The sequence below is a fragment of the Rhinopithecus roxellana genome, chromosome 8 (assembly GCF_007565055.1).
Source record: "Rhinopithecus roxellana isolate Shanxi Qingling chromosome 8, ASM756505v1, whole genome shotgun sequence".
Classification (NCBI taxonomy): domain Eukaryota; kingdom Metazoa; phylum Chordata; class Mammalia; order Primates; family Cercopithecidae; genus Rhinopithecus; species Rhinopithecus roxellana.
The window spans coordinates 121,612,323-121,639,270 of record NC_044556.1 but is presented as its reverse complement, the minus strand read 5'-3'; the positions used below and the strand labels follow the sequence as shown (position 1 = coordinate 121,639,270).

At 45.3% G+C, this 26,948-nt stretch overlaps 1 protein-coding gene across 1 annotated transcript; it reads left to right on the top strand.

The window, feature by feature from the left end:
* The first annotated feature begins 9,923 nt into the window (after positions 1 to 9,923).
* On the top strand, positions 9,924 to 26,577 carry MYOC (myocilin). Its single transcript, XM_010371294.1, has 3 exons — positions 9,924 to 10,630; positions 23,260 to 23,385; positions 25,286 to 26,577. Exons 1-3 carry the CDS (start codon positions 10,066 to 10,068, stop codon positions 26,068 to 26,070), a joined length of 1,476 nt encoding a protein of 491 aa, XP_010369596.1. The 5' UTR covers positions 9,924 to 10,065; the 3' UTR covers positions 26,071 to 26,577.
* The last annotated feature ends 371 nt before the right edge of the window (positions 26,578 to 26,948 follow it).

The following is a 26,948-nucleotide window of genomic DNA, read 5'->3' as shown; positions in this document are numbered from 1 at the left end:
TGATCTGCAGGGAAGAGATTTTCTGTTCTCTGTGGAATTGAAGAACTTAGAAAGGAAATGAATAGATGAAAACGTTCCAGTCATGAAATCCCTCCCTTTAATAATACTTGCCACAGTGAAGTATTATCTACTGGTAAGTTTACTTAACTTCAGTCAAATCAGAAGAACTAACCAGCCCAGGCCCTGGGGAAAAGTTGCGTTCATACCCAGCTCCTATAGTTACCAATGTTTTTCTTCGAGATGTAGAAACTGAATTTCCTTAACAGTGACATGGAGAAAATATGAACCATCTAGTTGGGTGGTTGAAAGAATGATAGATATTATATGTGTCTTCACATGTGAACATATGTTTTAAGAACAAGGAACTATTCAATGAGGTAAAGCAATATTTTATCTATTTGTGAACTTTCCCAAAAGCCAGAAGGTTTTGCCTGGGAGGCAGAGGTTGCAGTACATCTTCACACCCCCCAAGCCAGTCCACATTTCTGACTAGGGACACTTTCCAACATGTTACTCTTCAACATGGCACTCTGAGCCTCTGACTACCCCTCCACTGAGTACTGACCACTTAATGATAGATTGAAAATAGTCTTGATTCCATACCAAAGACAGCAAGTAGATTATGCTTGGTCAGTAATTTAAAAACTTTTAATGTATGAGAAGCTATTGTAAACATCAAAATATTTTACATAACCCCAGTGGAGTACCTGTTAGACTTATTTAATATGTATTGATTGAAAAAATTTACGGCTGGGCATAGTGACTCATACCTGTAATCCCAGCACTTTGGGAGGCCGAGGCTGGTGGATTATCCGAGGTCAGGGGTTCAAAACCAGCTTGGCCAACATGGAGAAACCCTGTCTGTACTAAAAATACAAAATTAACTGGACGTAGTGGTGCATGCTTATAATCCCAGCTTCTTGGGAGGCTGAGGCAGGAGAATCACTTGAACCTGGGAGGCAGAGGTTGCAGTAAGCCGAAATCGCACCATGGCACTCCAGCCTGGGCAACAAGAGTGAAACTCCTTCTCAGAAAAAAAAGAAAAGAAAAAATGTATATTCATGCATGACCTGGGCAATAAAGGCTCCAGGCTCTAACACCTGCCCAAACGGAACACCTGTTCATCTTTTCTTCTCCCATTTGCCCCCACAAATATAGTCTTTGAGTGCATTTAAGAAAAAAGTATATTTTTCTTTTTTGATGCAAGCCATGAGAAGAATTTTCTCATAGAAAAGTGTAAATGGTAAGGACAGCCCCAGAAAAAAAAAAAAACATAAAAGCCTATTTTACCTGTGCTGTTGCTATGTGGCCACCATGTACACTCTTATTTTTCCTATATGTGAGTGAGAAGGGAAGCCCAAGTCATTAGGAAGTTGTCTCCATCTTCCTTTTATCTCTTTTCACCCCACAACCTTTACCAACAACCTTGGAAATATCTTTTCCATGCCTAGCACAGCATCAGGCACACAGAAGGCCCAAGCATGTTATTGAATGTCCCACACTTTTTATCTCCATGGTAAGAAACATACTGCCTAAACACAGTGAGAAAGAGATTACTTTTAGGCACTGAACTACAGTTGATGATTATCCTTTGCCTACCCCCATCTCCTTCTAAGGGATTCTTCTTTGCCTATAGATCTTTCTGCTCTAAACAGGCCCCCATCCCTCTCCATAAAACATAATTTCATGCATCAAAGGTGAGCTTCTGTCCCAGGGCGGTGCTTCAGTTGCCTACTGGACAACTTCCTGCTGGTATGGTCACTTGAAAGAAGGAGCTCAGCCAATAAGCGCTCTTCTAAGAAGGGTTTTGGGAAACACAGAAGCTGGGTCAGTTAACACAGGAAATTAGCTGAAAGGTCACATGGCGGGAGGTAGGCTCAGGGCTGGGGTGGCCATCAGGGACTACAGCTGAAGTCAGCAGCTAGATATTGGTGAATTGGAGAATGGAGTTGATGCTGGGAAACATTCTGTAAACCAAAAATAAAATTCTAAGCCCTACAACTGGCTGAATGGGACCACAGGGATTCCAAAGAAACCTGAAAAACTAACCTGAACTAAGACCACAGGAAGGAGGAGTCAGACATGCTTTATTATATCCTCCTCCCTTTAGAATTTAGACACAACTAACCAACATTAACATTAAAACACAGATCTTAAGACCTACCAAATGAACTCTTTAGCAATAAGATACAAAAATCCAACCTGACTCTAGTATAGCATCACATGACAGATAAAGAAGGAAATCAAAATATTTTACCTCAAAATATGTTTCTTTGCCATATTTTGAAACGACTATTTGCATCTGTAAAGAATCTCAATTAATGTAACTATGTATTTCCCCTTCCAGGCCCTCCCAACCCCAAAGAGATTAACTAAATCTGGCACCATTTAAGGTCTGAAAAGAGACATTTATCATCTATTCTTTCTGAAGCCTGCTACCTGGAGGCTTCATCCATAACAAGAACCTTGGCTTCCACAACCCCTCTTATCTTAACCCCAACTATTTCCTTCTGCTGACTTCAACTTTAGTGAAAGCTTAACTCTTTCAACTAATTGCCAATCAGGAAATCTTTTAATTCCACCTATGACCTGAAAGCGCTTACTCCATTGCGTCTGGGCCAACCTAGTGTGTACCTTACTTGTATTGATTGATGTCTTATATCTCCCTAAAATGTATAAAACCAAGCTGTTACCCAACCACTTTGGGCACATGTTCTCAGGACCTCTTGAGGCCGTGTCATGGGTCATGGTACTCACATTTGGCTCAGAATAAATCTCTTCAAATATTTTATAGAGTATGGATTTTCTTGTCAATAAGAACCATGCTGAGTGAGACTTGGCAGCTCCTAAGAGACAGGGAGAATAGTGGACTTGACCTTTTTTGAAAGGCCAGTTTCTGTTTTGGTTTTGGAGAATACTTACTATATTACACAAGAAGGTGTTTGGGTCATGGGTGTGGATCCCTCATGGCTTGGTGCTATCTTAGGGATAGTGAGTTCTCACATGATCTGATAATTTAAAAGTGTGTGGCACCTCCCCCCACCCCACTCTCTTTCTCACTCCTGCTCCTGTCATATGAGATTCCTGCTCCCTCTTTGCCTTCTGCCATGAGTGTAAGCCTCCTGAGGCCTCCCCAGAAACAGATGCTGGTGCTATGCTTCCTGTACAGCCTACAGAACTGTAAGCCAATTAAACCTCTTTTCTTTATAAATTATCCAGCCTTAGGCATTTATTTATAGTAATGCAAGAATGGACTAAACCCCCTTCCACCATCACACTCTTTCCCATTTCCCTAAAGAAACTTGAAACATTTCCCTCAAGAAACTCTGTACCTTGGAAGTAAGATGGGAGAAGCTCTGTGCTGCACCTAAAGGAGATTACTGCCGGCAGCCTTTGCAAAGACTCAGAATGAGTCTGTAGCTGCCCTCAGGTTGGCCCAAGACTCGACCAGCACTGGGTCTCCCCACAGCTGCTCATGGTTTCCACTCTGGCCCTGTACAGCATAGGACACATAATCCCACACCACTGGGCAAGTCCGAAGCAGATGTCCTGCATATGTTTGGGCAAATCTAGTCCTTAAGTTGTTTGTCAATAGATTGGGTGAAAGAAAAATATCTGAAGAGCCTCCATAAAGTTCTTTTGTGTTTTTTTTTGTTTGTTTTTTTTTGAGACGGAGTCTCATTCCGTCGCCCAGGCTGGAGTGCAGTGGTGCAATCTCGGCTCACTTCAACCTCGGCCTCCTGGGTTCAAGCGATTCTCCTGCCTCAGCCTCCTGAGTAGCTGGGATTACAGACACCCGCCACTATGTCTGGCTAATTTTTGTATTTTCAGTAGAGACGGGGTTTTGCCATGTTGGCCAGGCTGCTCTCAAACTCCAGACCTCAGGTGATCTGCCCGCCTTGACCCCAAAGTGGTAGGATTACAGGCATGAGCCACCACGCCTGGCCTAAAGTTCATTCTTGAGGGCTTTCCTACAACAGCATAAAATTTAGAAATTAGATGGCATTAGAAGGCTGTATTTCAGCTATATGGTCAGCTATCTATATAGTTACTGGGAAAATTGTCAGTACCAAAATGGAGTCGCTTATATCAAATCCTAACAAAATAGAGTCACGAGGCCAAGAGGAAAGGGCCCTCACACACATATACCCTATAACAGGAACTGTGACAAAAGACTTTTCCCACTGAACTTTCCTGTTAAGCCACTTCTATGAAGACCCTTTCGTAGCCATAGCCAGTACCACCAATGAACAAATGCCACCACCTGCAATAAGTCCCTATAACCTATGATATTTGTTTCCAAACAGTTTACATGGACTTCTCCTTTTTGCCTTTAAAAGTTTCCCCTTGCTCAAACTCCTCAGATGCACCAGGGGTTTGCCATATAGCACACATATCCCGAATTGCAATCCTTTGCTATTCCTGAATAAACTCTTTGTTTTGGGGAGTTGATCACGCTGTAGCTCATTTTAGGGTGACTCTCTCTCTCTCTCCATATATATATATGTGTGTGTGTGTATGTGTATGTATAGTCATATATATAGTATATATGTGTGTATATGTTTAGATATATATATATAGTTTGTGTTTATACACACACACACACACACACACACATAGCTATGTGGACTATCTATGTGACCTTAAATAAATCAGCTAATTATTCTGATCCATAGTTTCTCCACTTGTAAAGGAAGAATTCTGATCTTTATTCAGTTTACCTCAGGGCTATCGTGAAATGAAATGAGATAAGCAATATGAAAGTGTCCTATAAACTGTATAGCCTCCATTCAGATGTATGTCTTTGGCAGGATGATAAAGAATCAGGAAGAAGGAGTATCCATGTTAGCAAAGTGTTCAGACTGTGTTTGCTCTTATATTCGTGACCGATGTTGCTCCTGACAGAAGCTATTCTTCAGGAAACATCACATCCAATATGGTAAATCCATCAAACAGGAGCTAAGAAACAGGAATGAGATGGGCACTTGTCCAAGGGAAAATGCCAGGAGAGCAAATAATGATGAAAACTAAACTTTTCCCTTTGTTTTTAATTTCAGGAAAAAAATGATGAGGACCAAAAGTCAATGAATAAGCAAAACAGCTCAGAAAAAAGATGTTTCTAAATTGGTCATTAAGTATTTGTTCCTTGGGAAGAGACCTCCATGTGAGCTTGATAGAAAAATGGGAAAAATGTCAAAAGCATGATCTGATCAGATCCCAAAGTGGATTATTATTTTAAAAACCAGATGGCATCGCTCTGGGGAGGCAAGTTCAGGAAGGTCATGTTAGCAAAGGACATAACAATAACAGCAAAATAAAAATTCCCCAAATGCAGGAGGAAAATGGGGACTGGGAAAGCTTTCATAACAGACTGATTAGGCAGTTGAGCGTGTTCGCAACACCTCCCCGTCTATATCTGGGAACACAAAAATTGACTGGGCTAAGCCTGGATTTTTAAGGGAAATAAGAAAAACTGAGGGCAAAACAAAAGACACGGTTAAAAGGCAACTAGAACTTCGTGAGCCTTCAAAGCAGCAGTGCCCCTCGGCAGGGACCCGGAGGCATTTGCCTTTAGGAAAGCCAGTTTTCTTAAGGAATCTTAAGAAACTCTTGAAAGATGAATTTTAACCATTTTAAGTATAAAACAAATATGTGATGCATAATCAGTTTAGACATGGGTCATAATTTTATAAAGTTAGGCATAAAAGGATACTGTGTCCCAGCTCCGGATAGGTTAGAAACCATTAGAAATCACTGTCTCCCCTTCCTAACTTTTTCAGAATGATCTTTCATGGCCCTCACACAGGCCCGATGTGTCTGACCTGCAACCAAGTCTACAACCCAAGTGTCTCAACCATTGTTAACGTGTCATCTCAGTAGGCCCCATTACAAATGCCACTTACCCTGTGCATCCCATCCCGCTCCACAGGAAGTCTCCCCACTCTAGATTTCTGCCTCACAATGTTACAGCCAGAAGCTCCATGGAGGTGAGGGTCTGTGTCTTACATATACCTGTATGCTCTACATCTCGGCTCACTACAACCTCTGCCTCCCAGGTTCAAGCAATTCTCCTGTCTCAGCCTCCCAAGTAGCTGGGACTACAGGCACACGCCCGGATAATTTTTGTATTGTTAGTAGAGATGGGGTTTCACCATATTGGTCAGGCTGGTCTTGAACTCCTGACCACAGGTGATCCACCCACCTCAGCCTCCTAAAGTGCTGGGATTACAGGCATGAGTCCCCGCACACCAGCCTGTAGGGTGGGTATTTAATAACAAATGACTTGAATGGTTTACTAAACCAACAGGAAAACAGCCAAAAGCTGTGATAATTTCAGGGATTCCTGGGATGGGGAATGGTGCCATGAGCTGCCTGCCTAGTCCCAGACCACTGGTCCTCATCACTTCCTTCCCTCAGCCTCATTTTCAGGCTAAGTTACCATTTTATTCCCCATGCTTTTGTGGTAAGCCTCCACATCATTACTGAAATAAGAGTATACATAAACTAGTTCCATTTGGGGCCATCTGTGTGTGTGTTTAGGGGAGGTGGGTGTATCCCAGAGACTCCTTGAAGCCCACGGCAGAGGTTTCCTCTCCAGCTGGGAGAGCCCTGCAAGCACCCGGGCTCCTGGGTGTCCTGAGCAAACTGCCAGCCCGCGCCACTGGTTGTTTCGGTTTCACTCTTCAGGGGCTTGTTGCTTTCTATTTCTGTGTGACCCATTCATTCATCCAGGCATTCATTGACAATTTATTGAGTATTTATAGCTGCCAGATACCAGAGACAAAATAGTGAGCAAAGCAGTCACTGCCCTACCTTCGTGGAGGTGACAGTTTCTCATGGAAGACGTGCAGAAGAAAATTAATAGCCTGCCAACTTAAACCCAGTGCTGAAAGAAGGGAAATAACCACTACCTTGAAGAACTGTGTGCAGTATCCCTTAACAGCCACAGAGCTGCAGTTGGCCTGCCTCATGTCCCATGAATCATCCTGGTGCATCTGAGCTGGAGACTCCTTGGCTCCAGGCTGCAGAAAGGAAATGGAGATGGAAACTAGTCTAACGGAGAATCTGGAGGGGACAGTGTTTTCTCAGAGGGATAGGGGCCTCCACGTCCAGGAGAATTCCAGGAGGTGGGGACTGCAGGGAGTGGGGATGCTGGGGCTGAGCGGGCACTAAAAGGCAGGAAGGTGAAAAGGGCAAGGCTGAAGCTGCCGAGATGTTCAGTGCCGTTCATGGGGTTGGGAGTTTTCAGTTGCTTCCTGTGAGCCTTTTTTTTTTTTTTTTTTTTTCTCTTTTCTCTGCTTGGAGGAGAATAAGTCTATTTCATGAAGGGATGCAGTTTCATAAAGTCAGCTGTTAAAATTCCAGGGTGTGCATGGGTTTTCTTTCACGAAGGCCTTTATTTAATGGTAATATAAGAAGCAAGCTCATTTCCTAGGCCATTCATTCATGGGAGAAGTGACTTGAGTCTTTTCTTCCATGTCTTCTGGGCAACTACTCAGCCCTTTGGTGGACTTGGCTTATGGAAGACGGTCGAAAACCTTGCAATCAGGAGACTCAGTTTTCTTTCTGGTTCTGCCATTTGTTGGCTGGGAGACCATGGGCAAGTCTCTCTCCTTCCCTGGGCCATAGTCTTCTCGGCTGTAAAGACCCTTGCAGCTGTCGTGTTCTGTGGACACTTCCCTGTGATTCTCTGTGAGGGGGGATGTTGAGAGGGGAAGGAGGCAGAGCTGGAGCAGCTGAGCCACAGGGGAGGTGGAGGGACACATGAAGGCAGGCAGAACCTGGGAGATCCGTCAGTCCTCACTGATCACATCAGACTCCAGGACTGAGAGCCACAATGCTTCAGGAAAGCTCAATGAACCCAACAGCCACATTTTCTTTCCCTAAGCATATACAATGGCATTTGCCAAGAACCAAAAAGAATGCAGAGACTAACTGGTGGTAGCTTTTGCCTGGCATTCAAAAACTGGGCCAGAGCAAGTGGAAAATGCCAGAGATTGTTAAACTTTTCACCCTGACCAGCACCCACACAGCTCTGCAGTGACTGCTGACAGCACGGAGTAACCTGCAGAGCAGGGGAGAAGAAAAAGAGAGGGATAGTGTATGGGCAAAAAATACAAAGATTCATTCAAGGGCGGTGGGAACTGACCACAGGGATTATAGAACACATGATCCTGGGTTTTAGGAGGCAGGGCGATATTGTAGGGGGAAAAAAAAATCAATTCAAGGGAAGTCAGGAGACACAACTTCTAATACTATATTTTTCCTTTACAGAGTAATTCTGAGCAAGTCACAAGGTAGTAATTGGAGGCTGTAAGATTACTTACGTTCCTCCTTATTGGAAACTATTTTTCTCTGTGGAGTTAGCAGCACAAGGACAATCTCGTTTCTTTCAAGAGAAAGAAAACATTCCTATGAGTTAAGCCAAACAGATTCAAGCCTAGGTCTTGCTGACTATATGATTGGTTTTTTGAAAAATCATTTCGGCGATGTTCACTATCTGATTCAGAAAGTGAGAATAGTACCCTTCGGTCAGCTGTAAACAGACACCCATTTGTAAATGTCTTGAGTTCAGGCTTAGCTTCAGAACCAATCAAATAAGAATAGAATCTTTAGAGCAAACTGTGTTTCTCCACTCTGGAGGTGAGTCAGCCAGGGCAGACTGGAAATATTTACTTCACAAGTATTGACATTGTTGTTGGTATTAACAACATGCAGTTGCTCAAAATGCAAGCATTGTTTTAAGTGGCTTAAAGTTACTTCCCACAGTTTTGGTATATTTATCGGCTATTGCCATTTGCTTTTTGTTTTTCTCTTTGGGTTTATTAATGTAAAGCAGGGATTATTAACCTACAGTCCAGAAAGCCTGTGAATTTGAATGGGGAAAAATTACGTTTTTATTTTTACCACCTTCTAACTAAATTTAACATTTTATTTCATTGTGAATAAAGCCATAAACTCAAAGTGGTAATAACAGTACCTGTGATTTTGTCATTACTGATAGAAATCACAGACATTTTACACTACATTACAGTTGTTGCAGATATGTTATAAGTGAAATATCATTTACACTCAAAACTAGCATGGATCTTGTTTTTAACGTGTTTAAACAAATAAAACATGTTTATTTTAAATTTTTAATATTTTGATAATTATATTTCATTGTCATTTGTTTCCTTTATAATCTATATTTTATATATTTAAAAACATCTTTCTGAGAAGGGTCCCCAGGTTTCACCAGTGAGGTTCATGGCATGCACACACACAGAGTAAGAACTGATTTAGAGACTAACATTGACACTGGTGCCTGAGACGCAAGACTGAAATTAGAAAGTTCTCCCAAAGATACACAGTTGTTTTAAAGCTAGGGGTGAGGGAGGAAATGTGCAGATTCCATAGGAATGTGCTCCCTGGAGCCTGCTGGGGTGCTGTCCTTGTGTTCTGGCTGGCTGTTATTTGTCTCTGTCCCTGCTACATGTCTTAAAGGACTTGTCTGGATCTCCAGTTCCTAGCATAGTGCCTAGCACAGTGCAGGTTCTCAGTGAGTTTGTAGAGTGAATGGAAATATAAACTGGAAATATATCCTTGTTGGAATCAGCACACCGGTAGTCCTGTTGAATGAGGGGGACATGTGTAAGAGTGTGTGTGTATGTGTTTGTGTGTCTGTATATGTGTTTGTGTTTGTGTGTGTGTCTGTGTGTGTGTGTGTGTAAAACCAGGTGGGAACATAGGGACTATTATTGGGATGTGGGTATATACATTGGGATGTTCTTTTTCAAAGAAACTCCAAACAGACTTCTGGAAGGTTATTTTCTAAGAGTCTTGCTGGCAGTGGGAAGGCAACCCCCACTGTGCACAGCCCCACCCGGCCTCACGTGGCCACCACTCTCTTCCCTCATGAAGGGCTGGCTCCCCAGTATATATAAACCTCTCTGGAGCTCAGCATGAGCCAGCAAGGCCACCCATCCGGACACCTCTCAGCACAGCAGAGCTTTCCAGAGGAAGCCTCACCCAGCCTCCGCACTGAGGTTCTTCTGTGCACGTTGCTGCAGCTTTGGGTCCAAGATGCCAGCTGTCCAGGTGCTGCTTCTGGCCTGCCTGGTGTGGGATGTGGGGGCCAGGACAGCTCAGCTCCGGAAGGCCAATGACCGGAGTGGCCGATGCCAGTATACATTCATTGTGGCCAGTCCCAATGAATCCAGCTGCCCAGAGCAAAGCCAGGCCATGTCAGTCATCCATAACCTACAGAAAGACAGCAGCACCCAGCGCTTAGACCTGGAGGCCACCAAAGCTCGGCTCAGCTCCCTGGAGAGCCTCCTCCACCACCAGTTGACCTTGGACCGGGCTGCCAGGCCCCAGGAGACCCAGGAGGGGCTGCAGAGGGAGCTGGGCACCCTGAGGCAGGAGCGGGACCAGCTAGAAACCCAAACCAGAGAGTTGGAGACTGCCTATAGCAACCTCCTCCAAGACAAGTCAGTTCTGGAGGAAGAGAAGAAGAGACTGAGGCAAGAGAATGAGAATCTGGCCAGGAGGTTGGAAAGCAGCAGTCAGGAGGTAGCAAGGCTGAGAAGGGGCCAGTGTCCCCAGATCCGAGACACTGCTCGGGATGTGCCACCAGGCTCCAGAGAAGGTAAGAATGCAGAGTGGGGGGACTCTGAGTTCAGCAGGTGATATGGCTCATAGTGACCTGCTACAGGTGCCCCAGGCCTCCCTGCCTGCCCTTTCTCTCAGAGACTGCACAGCTAGCACAAGACAGATAAGGAAAGTACAGCGATCACCTTCAAGTATTACTAGTAATTTAGCTCCTGAGGGCTTCATTTAGGTTAGTGGTTCAGAGTTCTTGTGCCCCTCCACGACAATTTTCATAGTCTGTAGCAAAAGGAGAAATAAAAGGACTGGGTGAGACGTGTCTGCATGTGAGCAGTAGAAAGTTGCCTACTGTCCCTTTTGAAAAACACTATCCTTTTTTGAACCTTTGTTTAGATTGTTATTCATACCTTTTGGTGTTAAAATGACCTTTATTTATGAAATTACAATAGATTTAGGAAATGATAATAAGTGGTAAGTTTTTGTTTATTTTAAAATGTTTTTCCTTGGTAAAATAAAGAGGTGGCACCTCTCTGTCAGTTCCCTCAATATGTTGTTCCGAAAGTTTTCTTACTCAGTCCAATCTGAGAACCTCTGCTTTTAAGTCACCAAATTATTGCGATGACTGATAGGCTCTTCCGTTCATCCTGGTTCCTTCTTGTCTGAAGGTGAGTTTGTATGTGTGTGTGTGTGTGTGTTGTGGGAGGGAGAATGCTCCTCTTATTAGCTGGGAAGACAGTATTTGTGTCACTGTTTGTGAAAGTGTGCTCCCATATATTTGCTATTGAGGAAGTGGTCTAATCATGAGGAACTAAGCAAGTAAATTCAGTTGTTGGACAATTAGTTTGGACGGGTCAAAGATGTCAGTGCCAAGGAAGAAAGAAAAAAGGGGTTGGGACAGGCTTTTTCTATATTAAAGATACTAAAGAAATGTGTTAACCAAATGTAGTGCATGAGTCTTGATTGGTGTCTTCATCCAAGGGGGAAAAAGGCTATGAGGAACAGGTTTGGGGTAACTGAGGCAATTTGAATATAGACTGCTCATTACTATGTTACTGTATTAATGTTCGTTTCTTGGTGAGATAATGATACTGTGGTTGTGAAGTATAAAATCTTTGTTCTAAGGATATACATGCTTAAGTACCCAGGGGAGAAGCGTCAGGATGTCTGTAATTTGCTTTCAGATGGTTGAAGAAAGACTGCAAATATATAGATAACGAGAGAAAGAAGGGTAAAACAACTGTGGCAAAATATTAATAACTGGTGAATTACAAACTGGTGAGCCTAAGTATATGGGGAGCTTATTGTACTATTCTTTCAGTCTTTCTACAGGCTTGAAAAACTTCTTTTGTGGTCATTTAACAAGTCTTTGGGGATTTATTAGATGTGCTTCCTAATTTTATATTTCTTCTTGATCTTTCCAGCTACTGCACTTTTGAAATAAGGGCAACATCCCATTATATTGAAGACCAAACATGGAAGTTCTTTTCTAGTAGTGGATGGTTTTCATAAGAAGGAGATTACATTAGTACAAGAATGTGGAACTGGAAAGGGACCTAACGAGCATCCGGTACCACTGGCTGATTTTTGCAGATATGGAAACTGAGGCCCAGAGAGGTTATTCAGTTTGTTGATGGCCACCTACCAGTTAGTGGCAAAGCTAGAATTCTGGCCTCTTCCTCTGAGGTTCAGTGACTTCCTTTTCTTTTCTTTCCTTTCTTTTCCTTTCTCTCTCTCTCTCTCTCTCTCTCTCTCTCTCTCTCTCTCTCTCTCTCTCGCAGAGTTTCACTCTTGTCGCCCAGGCTAGAGTGTAATGGCATGATCTCAGCTCACTGAAACCTCTGCTTCCTGGGTTCAAGCAATTTTCCTACCTCAACCTCCTAAGTAGCTGGGATTAAAGGCATGTGCCACCATGCCGGGATAATTTTGTATTTTTAGTACAGACGGGGTTTCACCGTGTTGGTCAGGCTAGTCTCAAACTCCTAACCTCAGGTGATCCACCCACCTTGGCCTTCCAAAGCACTGGGATTACAGGCGTGAGCCACTGCAGCTGGCCATGAGGTTCAGTGACTTTCAGGACCTTTAGCTGACCTCTGGCTTATAGACCCTAAAGGTAAAAGACAGAAAGATACAGGAATGCTTGGAACAAAAGATCTGTTTCAAGGTTCCAGATCTAGGGAAAAGGGAGCATTCTGGAGGCTGGAATATAAGTCTGGGTGTGCTTTTTTGCAGGCGTGGCAAGAACTAGGTGTGGAGATTTGGGTAGAGAAGCTTAGTGAGGCTGAGTGGACAAAGGTAAGGCCTGAGAAGGCAGCCTTTCCGTATTCCACCTGCAGCTCAAATTGTTACCACCACTTTCTTGATCATGTATTAATAGTTGTTATGTAGAAAAAAACTCCTTGTAACAATGGAAATCACTTGTTTTTATATACATATAATATGACATATTTTACTACATAACTATTATTACAAAGTTATATAGAAATTTTTCTACTCTGGGCTTATATAAAAGTTTCATATATGTACATATATAAATTTTATGTATATATAATAGTTTTTGAAAAGTAGAAAAAATTGGCCAGGTGTGGTGGTTCACACCTGTAACCTTAGCACTTTGGGAGACCGAGGTGGGCAGATCACTTGAGGTCAGGAGTTTGAGACCAGCCTGGCCAACATGGTGAAACTTTGTCTCTACTAAAAATACAAAAATTAGTCAGGTGTGGTGGTGTGCACCTGTAATCCAGGTACTCCAGAGGCTGAGGCAGGAGAATCACTTGAACCTGGGGGGCAGACGTTGCAGTGAGCCAAGATCATGCCACTGCACTCCAGCCTGGGTGACACAGCGAGACTCCGTCTCAAAAAATATATATATGTTACATGTAATACATATAAATATATATAATTATACATATAATTTGATTGTGTATAATATACATAATTTTATTGTATATATAATAAAATATATATAATTTATATAATTTACCAGAAGATAAATTAGAGTTGATTATTACTGTCACAAGAGAAGGCCTGCTTTGTTTGTTATTTAGCCCCTGCTTTGGACTGGTCTCCTGTTGAACAGAGCCAGAAAGAGGGCTTGTGTGCAGTTGGTTTATATGGACCATGATCCTAGAGAAGAGAAGTGGAAGGCCGGGCGTGGTGGCTCAAGCCTGTAATCCTAGCGCTTTGGGAGGTCGAGATGGGCGGATCACGAGGTCAGGAGATCGAGACCATCCTGGCCAACCCGGTGAAACCCCCGTCTCTACTAAAAAATACAAAAAAAAAAAAGTAGCCAGGCAAGGTGGCGGGCGCCTGTAGTCCCAGCTACTCGGGAGGCTGGGGCAGGAGAATGGCGTAAACCTGGGAGGCGGAGCTTGCAGTGAGCTGAGATCCGGCCACTGCACTCCAGCCTGAGCGACCAAGTGAGACTCTGTCTCAACCAAAAAAAAAAAAAAAAGAGAAGTGGAGACAGGGGAGAGTGAGACAGGGAAGGCAGGAAACCCACAAAGTGGGGGCCTTCTCAAGCTGGTCACCACAGTGGGCAATGGAGGTTTGAACCCGCCAAGCCCTTCAGAGGGGCTATGTAGACTGCGACAGAAGAGGGGAGTGTTTGCCCATGGATTTGATACCCTCTTGACCAAGGGCTATCCCATGGAGTATATTGCATTTCCATGATACTCGGATGTGGGGACAAGATTTGTTATTGTGGACTGTTTTTTGTTTGTTTGTTTGTTTCAGATGGAGTCTTGCTCTGTCCCCTGGGCTGGAGTGCGGTGGCACGTTCTGGGCTCACTGCAACCTCCATCTCCTGGGTTCAAGCAATTCTCCTGTCTCAGCCTCCCGAGTAGCTGGGATTACAGGTGCACACCACCACGCCCAGCTAGCTAACTTTTGTATTTATTTTTCTTCTTCAGTAGAGACAGGGTTTCACCATGTTGGCCAGGGTGGTCTTGAACTCCTGACCTCAAGTATCCACCCATGTTTACCTCCCAAAGTGCTGGGATTACAGGCATGAGCTACTGCATCTGGCCTGTTCTTGTAGACTTTCTATGCAGAAAGTCAGAGAAGCTGGGCCAGGGTGGCTGAGGCGAGGTCCCCGCAGGTGATACCTGCAAGAGGCAGGTTGCCTCAGCAATGACTGCAAAAAAGTGGGCAGGATGTGAGTGGAGGGTGGAGCAGAGAAACCTGAGATGTTCAATACAAGTGCTGCAGATTCCCTTTCCTTATCCAGAATAAGATGGGGATGATAATCCCTCATGGGAGTCATCATGCAAATTAGCAGTCACACAGGGAAGCACTGAGTGCAGTGCTGAGCAGTGGCCACTCAGTGGATAAAATATAACTAGAAAGGCTTCTTTTGCTTGAGCTCCACTATTTTTTTTTTTTGGAGATGGAGTCTTACTCCGTCACCAGTCCGGAGTGCAGTGGCACGGTCTCGGCTCACTGCAACCTCTGCCTCCTGGGTTCAAGCGATTCTCCTGCCTCAGCCTCCCAGGTAGCTGGGATTACAGGCACACACCACCATGCCCGGCTAATTTTTGTATTTTTAGTGGAAATGGGGTTTCACCATGTTGGTCAAGCTGGTCTTGAACTCCTGACCTTGTGATCCACCCGCCTCGGCCTCCTAAAGTGCTAGGATTACAGGCATGAGCCACTGTACCCGGCCAGAGTTCCACTATTGTTTTAAAGCATCATTCAATAATCAATATGTCAACATGTGCATAACATTTTAATAACATGCGTTGATTCTAGAGACAGTACAAGTTAGAGCAGTACTCAGGACAATAGTCTATTAGCTAGTCTTCACTTTCCTAAGATGTTTCTGACAACCTGTAGACATGTAGGCATAGCTTGTTTTATTTCATTCCTTTCATTTATGTAATATGGACTAAACTTTTCAGTGATAGAAAATATCTGTGAAAATTATTACAATGCCTATGTCTATAGACAAATGAGTTAATAAATTTAGTGTCCAAATTGAGGTCTCTAAAATGCAAGTCTATAAAGAAGTGAGGGCAGAGAACGCAGAACATTTCCAGAATTTTGTAATAGACATGAACCTTTAAACCACAGAAGGACTGAATTTAACATTTTTAAAAACCTAGAAAAAGAAAAAAACAGCTGGGAGCAGTGGCTCACGCCTGTATTCCCAGCACTTTGGGAGGCTGAGGCAGGTGGATCACGAGGTCAGGAGTTTGAGACCAGCCTGGCCAATATGGTAAAACTGTGTCTCTACCAAAAATACAAAAATTAACCAGGCATGGTGGCAGGCACCTGTAGTCCCAGCTACTCGGGAGGCTGAGGCAGAAGAATTGCTTAAACCCAGGAGGCAGAGGTTGCAATGAGCTGAGATCATGCCACTGTACTCCAGCCTGGGTGACAGAGTGAGACTCTGTCTCAAAACACACACACACACACACACACACCCCTAAAAAATAAAAACCCTAAAAATGCTAACTATCTGACACAGTCCAGTCCTTAATATTTTCACAATCTCCTTTTGGTTTTCCTCCACATTCACAATGAAATGTTAGTGATTTTAAAACATTCCAGAGAAATTTTAGTGTTGACACATCTTTATTGAGGGCCATTTCATTTATATTTACTTATGTAATCATCTAAACAACTCAGCACAGAATACTGGGACTCAGAGAGGTGGAGTCATTTATCCAAAGTCACACAGCTAGGACGTGGAAGAGCTGAACTAGGAGCTACGACTTCTGGCTTAGGTCCAGGCCCCTTTACGATATTGCTTCTCTGCCTTTGGGTCTTGCATCCTCTATTCTGGGCTTCCATCCGCATGCCAGATGGCTCTATTCCTGGAGGCTGACCATTGCCAGATGCTCCTGGCTGATATGACCTAGAAGAAGCCAGCAGGCTCATAATTTAACCATCCCCCCTGCCAACTGGGAACTGGCCTTGCAGTCATCCTGGAAGCCATGCCCTGACATTATGTTTTATTGCAGTTCATGTTTATTCCAGCTAATGCACATAAGGAGTGGCTCCTGCAAGGCACGAACTGAATGGCTGCTTGCTCAGAGCCGTAAGGGCCATGGTGGGAGCCGGCGGGGAACCCAGCACCAGTCAGGCACCTTTGCTGCCTCTTCTTTGCCAGTGAGGGTGGAAGAACTGATAAGAGGATTGAGTGCACAGTCCAGGAGCTGAGAGTTTATAGGGCAACCCACTGGGACCTGAGCGCAGCCCCAGGAGTGGGTCACCGCACAAAGTGGTGAGCAGCATTTTGAGGCTCTTCTAAAGCCTCCAGGAGAAATCTGGGTCCAGTCCAGCACTTTCGGAGGCCGAGACGGGCGGATCACGAGGTCAGGAGATCGAGACCATCCTGGCTAACATGGTGAAACCCCGTCTCTACTAAAAAATACAAAAAACTAGCCGGGCGAGGTGGCGGGCGCTTGTAGTCCCAGCTACTCGGGAGGCTGAGGCAGGAGAATGGCGTAAACCCAGGAGGCGGAGCTTGCAGTGAGCTGAGATCCGGCCACTGCACTCCAGCCTGGGTGACAGAGCGAGACTCCGTATCAAAAAAAAAAAAAAAAAAAAAAAAAAAGAAATCACACAGTGGGTTAAGCTGGGGAAGTTTACTTTAAAGGATTACTGACAGTGATGAAAGAACAACTGTAGATAGAAGTGAACTCCATAGGCACCTAGGGCTGAGGGAGGGTGCCAGACAAGCTTGGAAGGGGAAGGTGAGGTTCAGCACATCAGCTAGGAGAGAAGGCGGCTGATGTCCGCAGGCCTCATCTGGTCTGCAGCTGCAATAGGCCGCCTCCCAGTGCAGGTGAGGAGGGCAACCTGCAACGCGTGGCATGGGCATGGTGGGAATCAGGGCAGGCACAGGCAGGAGGCCTCCCGAGCACTGAGGTCCCTGTGCAGGGACTCTGGGTTCATTGCTGGGAGGGCTGTGGAAAGGTTATGGCCAGGCTGTGGCTGTGAGGTCACAGAAGAACTTCGCTCTGGGTCCGTGGCTGGGGCAGGACTCCACCAAATGTCCTCACAGTCACACCGCCTATGGACGCAGGACAGGAAAACTGCAGACCTTCTTCCTCCCACGATGTCCCTCCAGCGCCCTCTACTGAGATATTTCAATATCGTGCTCACTTTAACGCTCTTGTTCTTCAGACAGGATGCGTGGAAGGGTGCACTCAGCTCTGAGAGGCAATACGTTTATAACTGACACACCTCCTCAGCACAGGATAGAAGAGTTCACAGCTGCCATGTCCTTGGAAGACATGGGTTCAAGTCCCAGCCACACCACTTAGCTGTGTGTCCTTGGGCATGTTACTTAACCTATCTGAACCTCAGTTTCCTCATTTGCAAAAGGGGATATTAACGTTCATTTTCAGGACCATTATTTGAAAGTAGTGAGTAGCAAGCACCCAGCACAGTACTGGCTCATAAGAGACACTTAATAAGTAGTAGCGATAGTTAAACTTTATCAGGTGCTGTCTGCAGTCTCTCTCTGTCACCCAGGCTGGAGTCCAATGGCACGATCTCAGCTCACTGCTACCTTCGCCTCCCAGGTTCAAATGATTTTCCTGCCTTAGACTCCCTAGTTGCTGGAATTACAGGCATGCGCCACCATGCCCGGCGAATTTTTGTATTTTTAGTAGAGATGGGGTTTCAGCATGTTGGTCAGGCTGGTCTCGAACTCCTGACCTCATGATCCACCCACCTCAGCCTCCCAAAGTGCTGGAATTACAGGCGTAAGCCACCACGCCCAGCAACTCTTATATTCTGAGAGTTGAGACAATGAAATTTGAATTGTCCTGAGGCAGAGTCTGCAGTGATCCAAGAAAAGGTACAGATGAAAGGAAACCAGCTCAATTCAAGGAACATGCTTAATGCCCTGATTTTGAAAAATTGTCCCGGCAAGAGTTTGCCACATCGTATAAGCCTCTGCACATTGCAGGAGGCTGGGGAGGCCAGGCAGCAGTGGGCTGCTCCTAACAGCCTGGGTGTGTGTTTTGGGCCTAAGAGAGAAGGCGTGGCAATGGGCGAGGCAGCAGCACAGAGGGAGGCTACAGATGGTTCTGCCACCCTATGTACAGGAAGGGGGTCACTCTCTCTTACCTCTCCCTGGCAGCACAGAAGAACAGGGAACCTCAGGCATCCTGTCCCTCTCCCCCATGGGCAGCACCAAGTCCCTGCCAGAGGTGTGTGGTGCCTGCACAGGGGGAGAAGGGAAACAGCTGGTACTGGTCTCAGGTTGGTCTAAGGAACCTCCATTTGACCTAGTGAATCAGTCCCTGCCCTGGATACCCTCCTAGGCCAATGCAACCTTTAGAATGAAGAACAAAGGGGTTTCCTCACCCCCGCAGAACCTCAGATAGGGAGAAGGAGAGGCAGGGAACGAAACAAACTTTCCAGGACTCTTCAGGAGCCATTGGGATTGTCCAAGAGACTCTGGTTTCTGCAGCAGCCCAGAATAAACCCATTTTCCTTCTCGGCTATGAGGACTTTGCCAGATTATGATTTCCTTAAGGGCATGGACCAACTGTGTGTGTGTGTGTGTGTGTGTGTGTGTGTTTAACATAGACTAGCCTATTAGACAAACTTGTGTCTTACACACCTTTTATCTTGAGCACCTAGCACAGCCTTCTACTCAATAGGCGCTCCAGCAATGTGACTGAAAGGATGGATAAATAGCTCTGTGGATTTGAGGCTAGGGATAATGAAAGCCTGCCATGTCCCTGGGGCTACTCCCATTTGCCCCTGGAGTTTGGAATGCACATTGAGGATGTCCTCAGTTGCCTATACATTCTGGCTTGTGAGACTTTCTTTTTTTTTTTTTTTTTTTTTTTTTTTTTAAGACAGGGTCTCACTCTGTCACCCAGTCTGGAGTGCAGTGGCCTGATCATAGCTCACTGCAGCCTTGCCCTCTTGGACTCAAGAGCCATCCTCCTGCCTCAGCCTCCTAAGTAGCTGAGACCACAGGCTGCACCACCACACCCAGTTAACTTTTTAATTTTTTGTAGAGATGGGGTCTCACTATGTTGCCCAGCCTGGTCCCAAACTCTTGGCCTCATGCAATCCCGCCACCTCGGTCTCCCAAAGTGCTGGGTTTACAGGCATGAGCCACTGTGCCTGGCCAGCTTATGGGTTTTAACTACTCACATGGTGCACTCTAGACTGAGGGATATCCCAGGGATGGAGGACCCACCCACCTCCAGGGCATTAACACTTTTAGGGAGGCTCGTTGAACAACTGCAGCCACAGAGGCAGGGGTGGAGAGGAGAGAAGGGTAGAGGAGAGAAGCTGGCTCACCGTGGGCAGCAGGGCTGTCTGGCCCAGCCCGTACCTGAGGGCTAGCTGAATGTTTTCTTCAGCTCCTTCCAGGGAGAATTTTTTTCTAGTACTATAATTTGTTGAAGCCGAACCCCAGCAACTCAAACAAGGTACTCTGATTCCGGAGATGTGAAAATGTAAAATAATGTGTGGCTTTGATGAAATGTGGTACAACCAGAGGACTAAGACTGCTGTGGTGATCCTCTCTGCCTGAAATCTAAATTTAGGAGAGTTGAGCGAACAAATGATCAAAGGCAGAACATGTCTTCCTGACCCTCAGCTGTGTAGGCGCCCCGGCCTCAGGTGATGCGCTGACTTTCCTCCCACTGTCCTGAACACCGGAGAATACTGAGCGGGGAACAAGTTGCTCAAAAGGCAGAGAAGTGACTCAGAGGTTCAGCAAGAGAAAAGCCCAGTGTATTAAGCGTGTCTTTTTATTCTGATGCTTTGCTGTCTGGGCCTTGCAAACACTGGAGGGACTGCCCCTCCAGTTCCTACAGATAGCAAAGGACTCGCGTGGCAGCACAGCTTTCATATGCAAACCAACCAGTCCACAGCCTACACCCTGTGACCACCTCCATCTGGCTCAAACTCAAGGCCACTGTCCCCCGACCTAATCACCCCAGGGCCTGGTACCGGACAATTAGAGAAAACGCCTATGACCCCAGAGCCTGCTGAAATTATTCAAACTCCCCAATCCTAAACCTGCTTACCTGCCTGCCCTTTTCTTCCCATAGAAAGAATAAAGGCTCTTTCCCACACTTTCCCCTGGCACCCTCTTCCTCTGGAGCAACCCTGGTGCTTCCCCAGGTGGCCTCCTGGGCTTAGTGTGGCCCCCTTCCTCTTGGGATCTGTGAGTACAACAACCTGTAAAAATTATTTTTTTTTAAGAGCAGTTTTACGTTCACAGCAAAATCGAGAGAAAAGTACAGAGAGTTCCCAGATACTACTGGCCCCCACACATGCACAGCCTCCGCGATTATTATCGTCTCCCACCAGAGCAGTTGTTACAGCTGATGAACCTGCATCACATCACCCCAGGTCCACAGTTTAAATTAGGCTTCATTTTTGGTGTTGCACTTTCTATGGGTTTGGACAAATGCATAGTGCCATGTGTCCACCATTATAGCATCATACACAGTATTCATTGCCCTGAAAGTCCTCTGTGCCTCACCTCATCATCCCTTCCTCACCCCAAAACTGCTGATCTTTTTACTGTCTCTATAATTTGGCTTTAACTTGCTTTTCAGTGACAATTGCCTCCTAGGCTGTTGGCCTTGCCATACCTGAATACTTATCAAATCTGCATTTTATTTGTTTTTGTGTGCATGTGATGGGTTTTTTGGGAGGTTGGAGGGGAGGACAGGGTCTCACTTATGCCAGGGCTGGAGTGCAGTGGTACGGTCACTGCTCACCACAGCCTCGACCTCCCGGGCTCAAGTGATCCTCCCACCTCAGCCTCCCAAGTAGCTGGGACTGCAGGTACACATCACCACACCTGGCTAACTTTTTGTATTTTTTGTAGAGATGGGGTTTCACCATGTTACCCAGGTTTGTCTTGAACTCCTGGGCTCCAGTGATCTGTCTACCTTGGCTTCCCAAAGTGCTGGGATTACAGGTGTGAGCCACCATGCCTGGCCTAACTGCATTTTAAAACAGCCAAGCCTGTTCCTTGTGGCTACTGCCTCATCCTTGTATTCAAGAACTGCTGTAAGATCATAATCCTAAGCAAGAGTAGAGACATGTAGCACACTGTGATCACTTACTGTCTAGCCAGTGCTGCCCACCCGCTTCCCTTCTGTATGGCGCACCGCCCCCACCCCAAACTCCTGTAGGAACTGTGCGCACACTGCCTCTCCGTTATGCAAAACTGGTCTCAGAAAGGAATCAGGCAGAAAATTTCTACTGAAAGAATAAAGCTTAATATGGTACTTCTTACAAGAATATTTACATATAACAAGGGAAAAAACCTTAAGTCAAGCAGTACATTTTTATCTTTTTTTTTTTTTAAGAGAAGGAGCCTCCCTATGTTGCCCAAGCTGGTCTTGAACAGCTGGGCTCAAGTGCTCCTCCTGTCTTGGCCTCCCAAAGTGCTGGGATTACAGACATGAGCCACAATTAAATTCTTTTTTGTTGTTGTTGTTGTTCTTGAGACAGAGTCTTGCTCTGTTGCCCAGGCTGGAGTATAGTTGCACAATCCCAGCTCTCTGCAACCTCTGCCTCCTGGGTTCAATGATCCTCAGCCTCCTGAGCATCTGGAACTACAGGCATGTGTCACCACACCCGACTAATTCTTGTATTTTTAGTAGAGATGGAATTTCACGATGTTGGCCAGGCTAGTCGTGAACTCCTGGCCTCAAGTGATCCTCCCGCCTTGGCCTCCCAAAGTGCTGGGATTTCAGGCTTGAGTCACTGTGCCTGGCCTCTTTTTTTTTTTTTTTTTTTTTTTTTGAGACCGGGCCTTGCTCTGTTACCCAGACTGAAGTGCAGTGGCAGGATCATAGATCACTGCAGCCTTGAACTCCTGGGCTCAAGCAATCCTCCCACATCTGCCTCCCAAGTACCTAGGACTGCAGATGCTTACCACCATGCCCAGCTAATTTTTCGTGAATTTTTAATTGTTGAAATTGAGACATCTAAGAAGATGCTGAGGACTGTCTCCACATTCCTGAAATTACAGCTCACCTATTCACAAATCAGCCCTTCTAGTGGAAATTAATTAAAATCTTATTTGATTTTGAATAAACTGTAAGGCAGGCACATTGCTATGCAATTTATTATTTATGAGGTTTTAAATTATGGGATTGTTCAAACATTCACAAAAGTAGAGAGACTACAATGAACTCCAATGTAGCCATCACTCAGGCCCAACTGTTATCAGCACAGTCCAAACACTTTTTATCTTCCCTTCTCTGACCCCCACCCCATCCCCAGTCCTTATTTAAAATCAAATCTCAAACACCATAGCTTTGGGAGCCTACTTATTTATTTAGTTAGTTTTGAGATAGAGTTTCATTCTTGTTGCCCAAGCTGAAATGCAATAGTGCAGTCTCGGCTCACTGCAACTTCCGCCTCCTGGGTTCAAGCAATTATCCTGCCTCAGCCTCCCAAGTAGCTGGGATTACAGGAGCCTGCCCCCACACCCAGCTGGTTTTTTGGTATTTTTAGCAAAGACAGGGTTTCACCATGTTGGCCAGGCTGGTCTCGAACTCCTGACCTCTGGTGATCTGCCTGCCTCAGCCTCCCAAAGTGCTGGGATTATAGGCATGAGCCACCACGCCCAGCCGGCAGCCTATTTAAATGTCATCCTCAACATAGTCAATCCTTAGGCCATTTTTTCTTACAGTAAAATTTTGTCTCTTTCTTTTAATGCAGTTTCTACATGGAATTTGGACACTTTGGCCTTCCAGGAACTGAAGTCCGAGCTAACTGAAGTTCCTGCTTCCCGAATTTTGAAGGAGAGCCCATCTGGCCATCTCAGGAGTAGAGAGGGAGACAACGGTATGAAGTTAGGTTTCTTCCCTTTTGTGCCCACGTGGTCTTTATTCATGTCTAGTGCTGTGTTTCAGAGAATCAGTACAGGGTAAATGCCCACCCAAAGGGGAAACTAACTTCCCTGGGAGCAGAGGGAGGGGAGGAGAAGAAGAACAGAACTCTCTCTCTCTCTCTCTCTCTCTGTTCCCTTGTCAGAGCAGGTCTGCAGGAGCCAGTCTTTCCCTAACAAAGCCCTCTATCCAATCACCCACACTTGGGAGGCTGGGCGGGGCTGCACAGGGCAAGATGAGAGATGTGTTGATTTCATCCCCTTGATTGTCATGTAGAATTAAGTATACTTGAGAAGTTACATTTTTCAGCAGCGCCGCCTTCATATCTTTATTTTAGGGACAGGTGTACACCAAGCACCATCTCAGCCACAATCTGTTACTAACAGTATGTTTTCTGAACTTTGGCCACTTAGGAAAAGTACAGTTTGGCTCTCTTCAAAGTGTTCACTGAAAGTCCAACTTTATGACTAATACTGTGATTTCCAGAAACTTTGACTATCCATGTTATTGACAATGATTACTGGCACTGAAGGGCATGCATGCAAGTAGTGGTTACAAAATATCTTAAACACAGTTCTCTAACATATGAGCAGCAAAGTGTTTCTACCTTCTATGAGGAAACCGAAGGTGCCCATTAAAAGTAGAGAAATCTGGGCCAGGCGCAGTGGCTCACTCCTGTTATCCCAGTGCTTTGGGAGGCTAAGGCTGGCGGATCACTTGAAGTCAGGAGTTCAAGACCAGCCTGGCCAACATGGTGAAACACCGTCTCTACTGAAAATACACAAATTAGCCAGGCATGGTGGCACGCACCTGTAATCCCAGCTACTTGGGAGGCTGAGGCCGGAGAATTGCTTGAACCCAGGAGGCAGAGGTTGCAGTGAGCCGAGATCACACCACTGCCCTCCAGCCTGGGTGACAGAGTGAGACTCTGTCTCAAAAAAAAAAAAAAGTACAGACATCTGTTGTGATTCTGGTAACTCTAAATTTTCAACTGTCTCTTCACTACATTTAAAAAATTATTTTCTAAACCAAATTAGCCAGGAGTGGTAGCAGGCACCTGTAGTCCCAGCAACTCAGGAGGCTGAGATGGAAGGACTGCTTGAACCTAGGAGGTCGAGGCTGCAGTGCACTGTGATTGCACCACTGCACTCTAGCCTTGGTAACAGTGCAAGACCCCATCTCAAAAAATAATTATTTTCATGTTTATTATATTAAAATGATGTATGAAATATGTGACTCATCAGATCGGGCTCGAAAAACTTTGTTGTATGGAGATTATTCTTATGAGTTGATTTTTCTCTCTCCTATCTTATAGTAATGAAACAAACCAGGAATGAAAGTCACAATAAGTAATACAATGAACACCCATGAGTCCCTGCTCAGCTTAAGTAGAATATTACAAATGCAGTTGAAGCCCTCCGTGCAACTTTCCTTACAACTGATACTGAGTGAATTGTACTTTAAATATTTATAGCTCCCACTCCCATGCATGTCCCTCAGTGGTAGCAATAATTGTCAATAACATGAAACACAGATTGATCACATAGCATTTACCACATATTTACTCTCTACCAAGCACTTAACATACATAATTACATTTAACATTTACAACAGCCCTACTACCCAAAACACTATTAGTATCCCCTTTTACAAATGCAATAACTGAGGTGTAAAGAGCTAAGTAACTTACTGAAAGTCACACAGCCAGTGGGTGGCAGAGCCTGGCTTTAAACCCAGACGATTTGTCTCTAGGGCTTTCACATCTATGGCTCTGCCAAGCTTCCGCATGATCACTGTCTGTGTTTGGAAAGATTATGGATTAAGTGGTGCTTCGTTTTCTTTTCTGAATTCACCAGGATGTGGAGAACTAGTTTGGGTAGGAGAGCCTCTCACGCTGAGAACAGCAGAAACAATTACTGGCAAGTATGGTGTGTGGATGCGAGACCCCAAGCCCACCTACCCCTACACCCAGGAGACCACATGGAGAATCGACACAGTTGGCACAGATGTCCGCCAGGTTTTTGAGTATGACCTCATCATCCAGTTTATGCAGGGCTACCCTTCTAAGGTTCACATACTGCCCAGGCCACTGGAAAGCACCGGTGCTGTGGTGTACTCGGGGAGCCTCTATTTCCAGGGCGCTGAGTCCAGAACTGTCATAAGATATGAACTGAATACTGAGACAGTGAAGGCTGAGAAGGAAATCCCTGGAGCCGGCTACCACGGTCAGTTCCCGTATTCTTGGGGTGGCTACACAGACATTGACTTGGCTGTGGATGAATCAGGCCTCTGGGTCATTTACAGTACCGAAGAGGCCAAAGGTGCCATTGTCCTCTCCAAACTGAACCCAGAGAATCTGGAACTTGAACAAACCTGGGAGACGAACATCCGTAAGCAGTCAGTCGCCAATGCCTTCATCATCTGTGGCACCTTGTACACCGTTAGCAGCTACTCCTCAGCAGATGCTACCGTCAACTTTGCTTATGACACAGGCACAGGTATCAGCAAGACCCTGACCATCCCATTCAAAAACCGCTACAAGTACAGCAGCATGATTGACTACAATCCCCTGGAGAAGAAACTCTTTGCCTGGGACAACTTGAACATGGTCACTTATGACATCAAGCTCTCCAAGATGTGAAAAGCCTTCAAGCTGTGCCAGCAATGGCAGAAGGAGATGCTCAGGGCTCCTGGGGGGAGCAGGCTGAAGGGAGAGCCAGCCAGCCAGGGCCCAGGCAGCTTTGACTGCTTTCCAGGTTTTCATTAATCCAGAAGGATGAACATGGTCACCATCTGACTATGCAGGAATTGTAGTCTGAGGGCATAGACAATTTCATATGATAATAACTATCCTTTTCTTCTGTCAGCATTTATGGGATGTTTAATGACATAGTTCAAGTTTTCTTGTGATTTGGGGCAAAAGCTATAAGGTATAGTAGTTTCTTCCTGAAAACCATTGCTCTTGCATGTTACATGGTTACAAGCCACAATGAAAAGCATAACTTCTAAAGGAAGCAGAATAGCTCTTCTGGCCAGCGTCGAACATAAGTAAGATGCATTTACTACAATTGGCTTCTAATGCTTCAGATAGAATACAGTTGGGTCTCACATAACCCTTTGCATTGTGAAATAAAATTTTCTTACCCAACATTCTCTGCCTTGAACTTTGTGGGAATCTTTGCTTAAGAGAAGGGTACAGATTCCAACCATCAAGTAATTCCTTCAGGTTGGGGGATGTGATTGCAGGATGTGTGTGTGTGTAACTGAGAGGCTTGTGCCTGGTTTTGAGGTGTTGCGCAGGATGACGCCAAGCAAATAGCAGCATCCATACCTTCCCACCTGCATCTCCTGGTGCTCTCGGTACTACCTGAGCAATCTTTCCATCTCTCCCCTGAACCCACCCTCTATTCACCCTAACTCCGCTTCAGTTTGGTTTGTTGTTGTTGTTGTTTTGAGACGGAGTCTCGCCCTGTTGCCCAGGCTGGAGTGCAGTGGCGCAATCTCTGCTCACTGCAACTC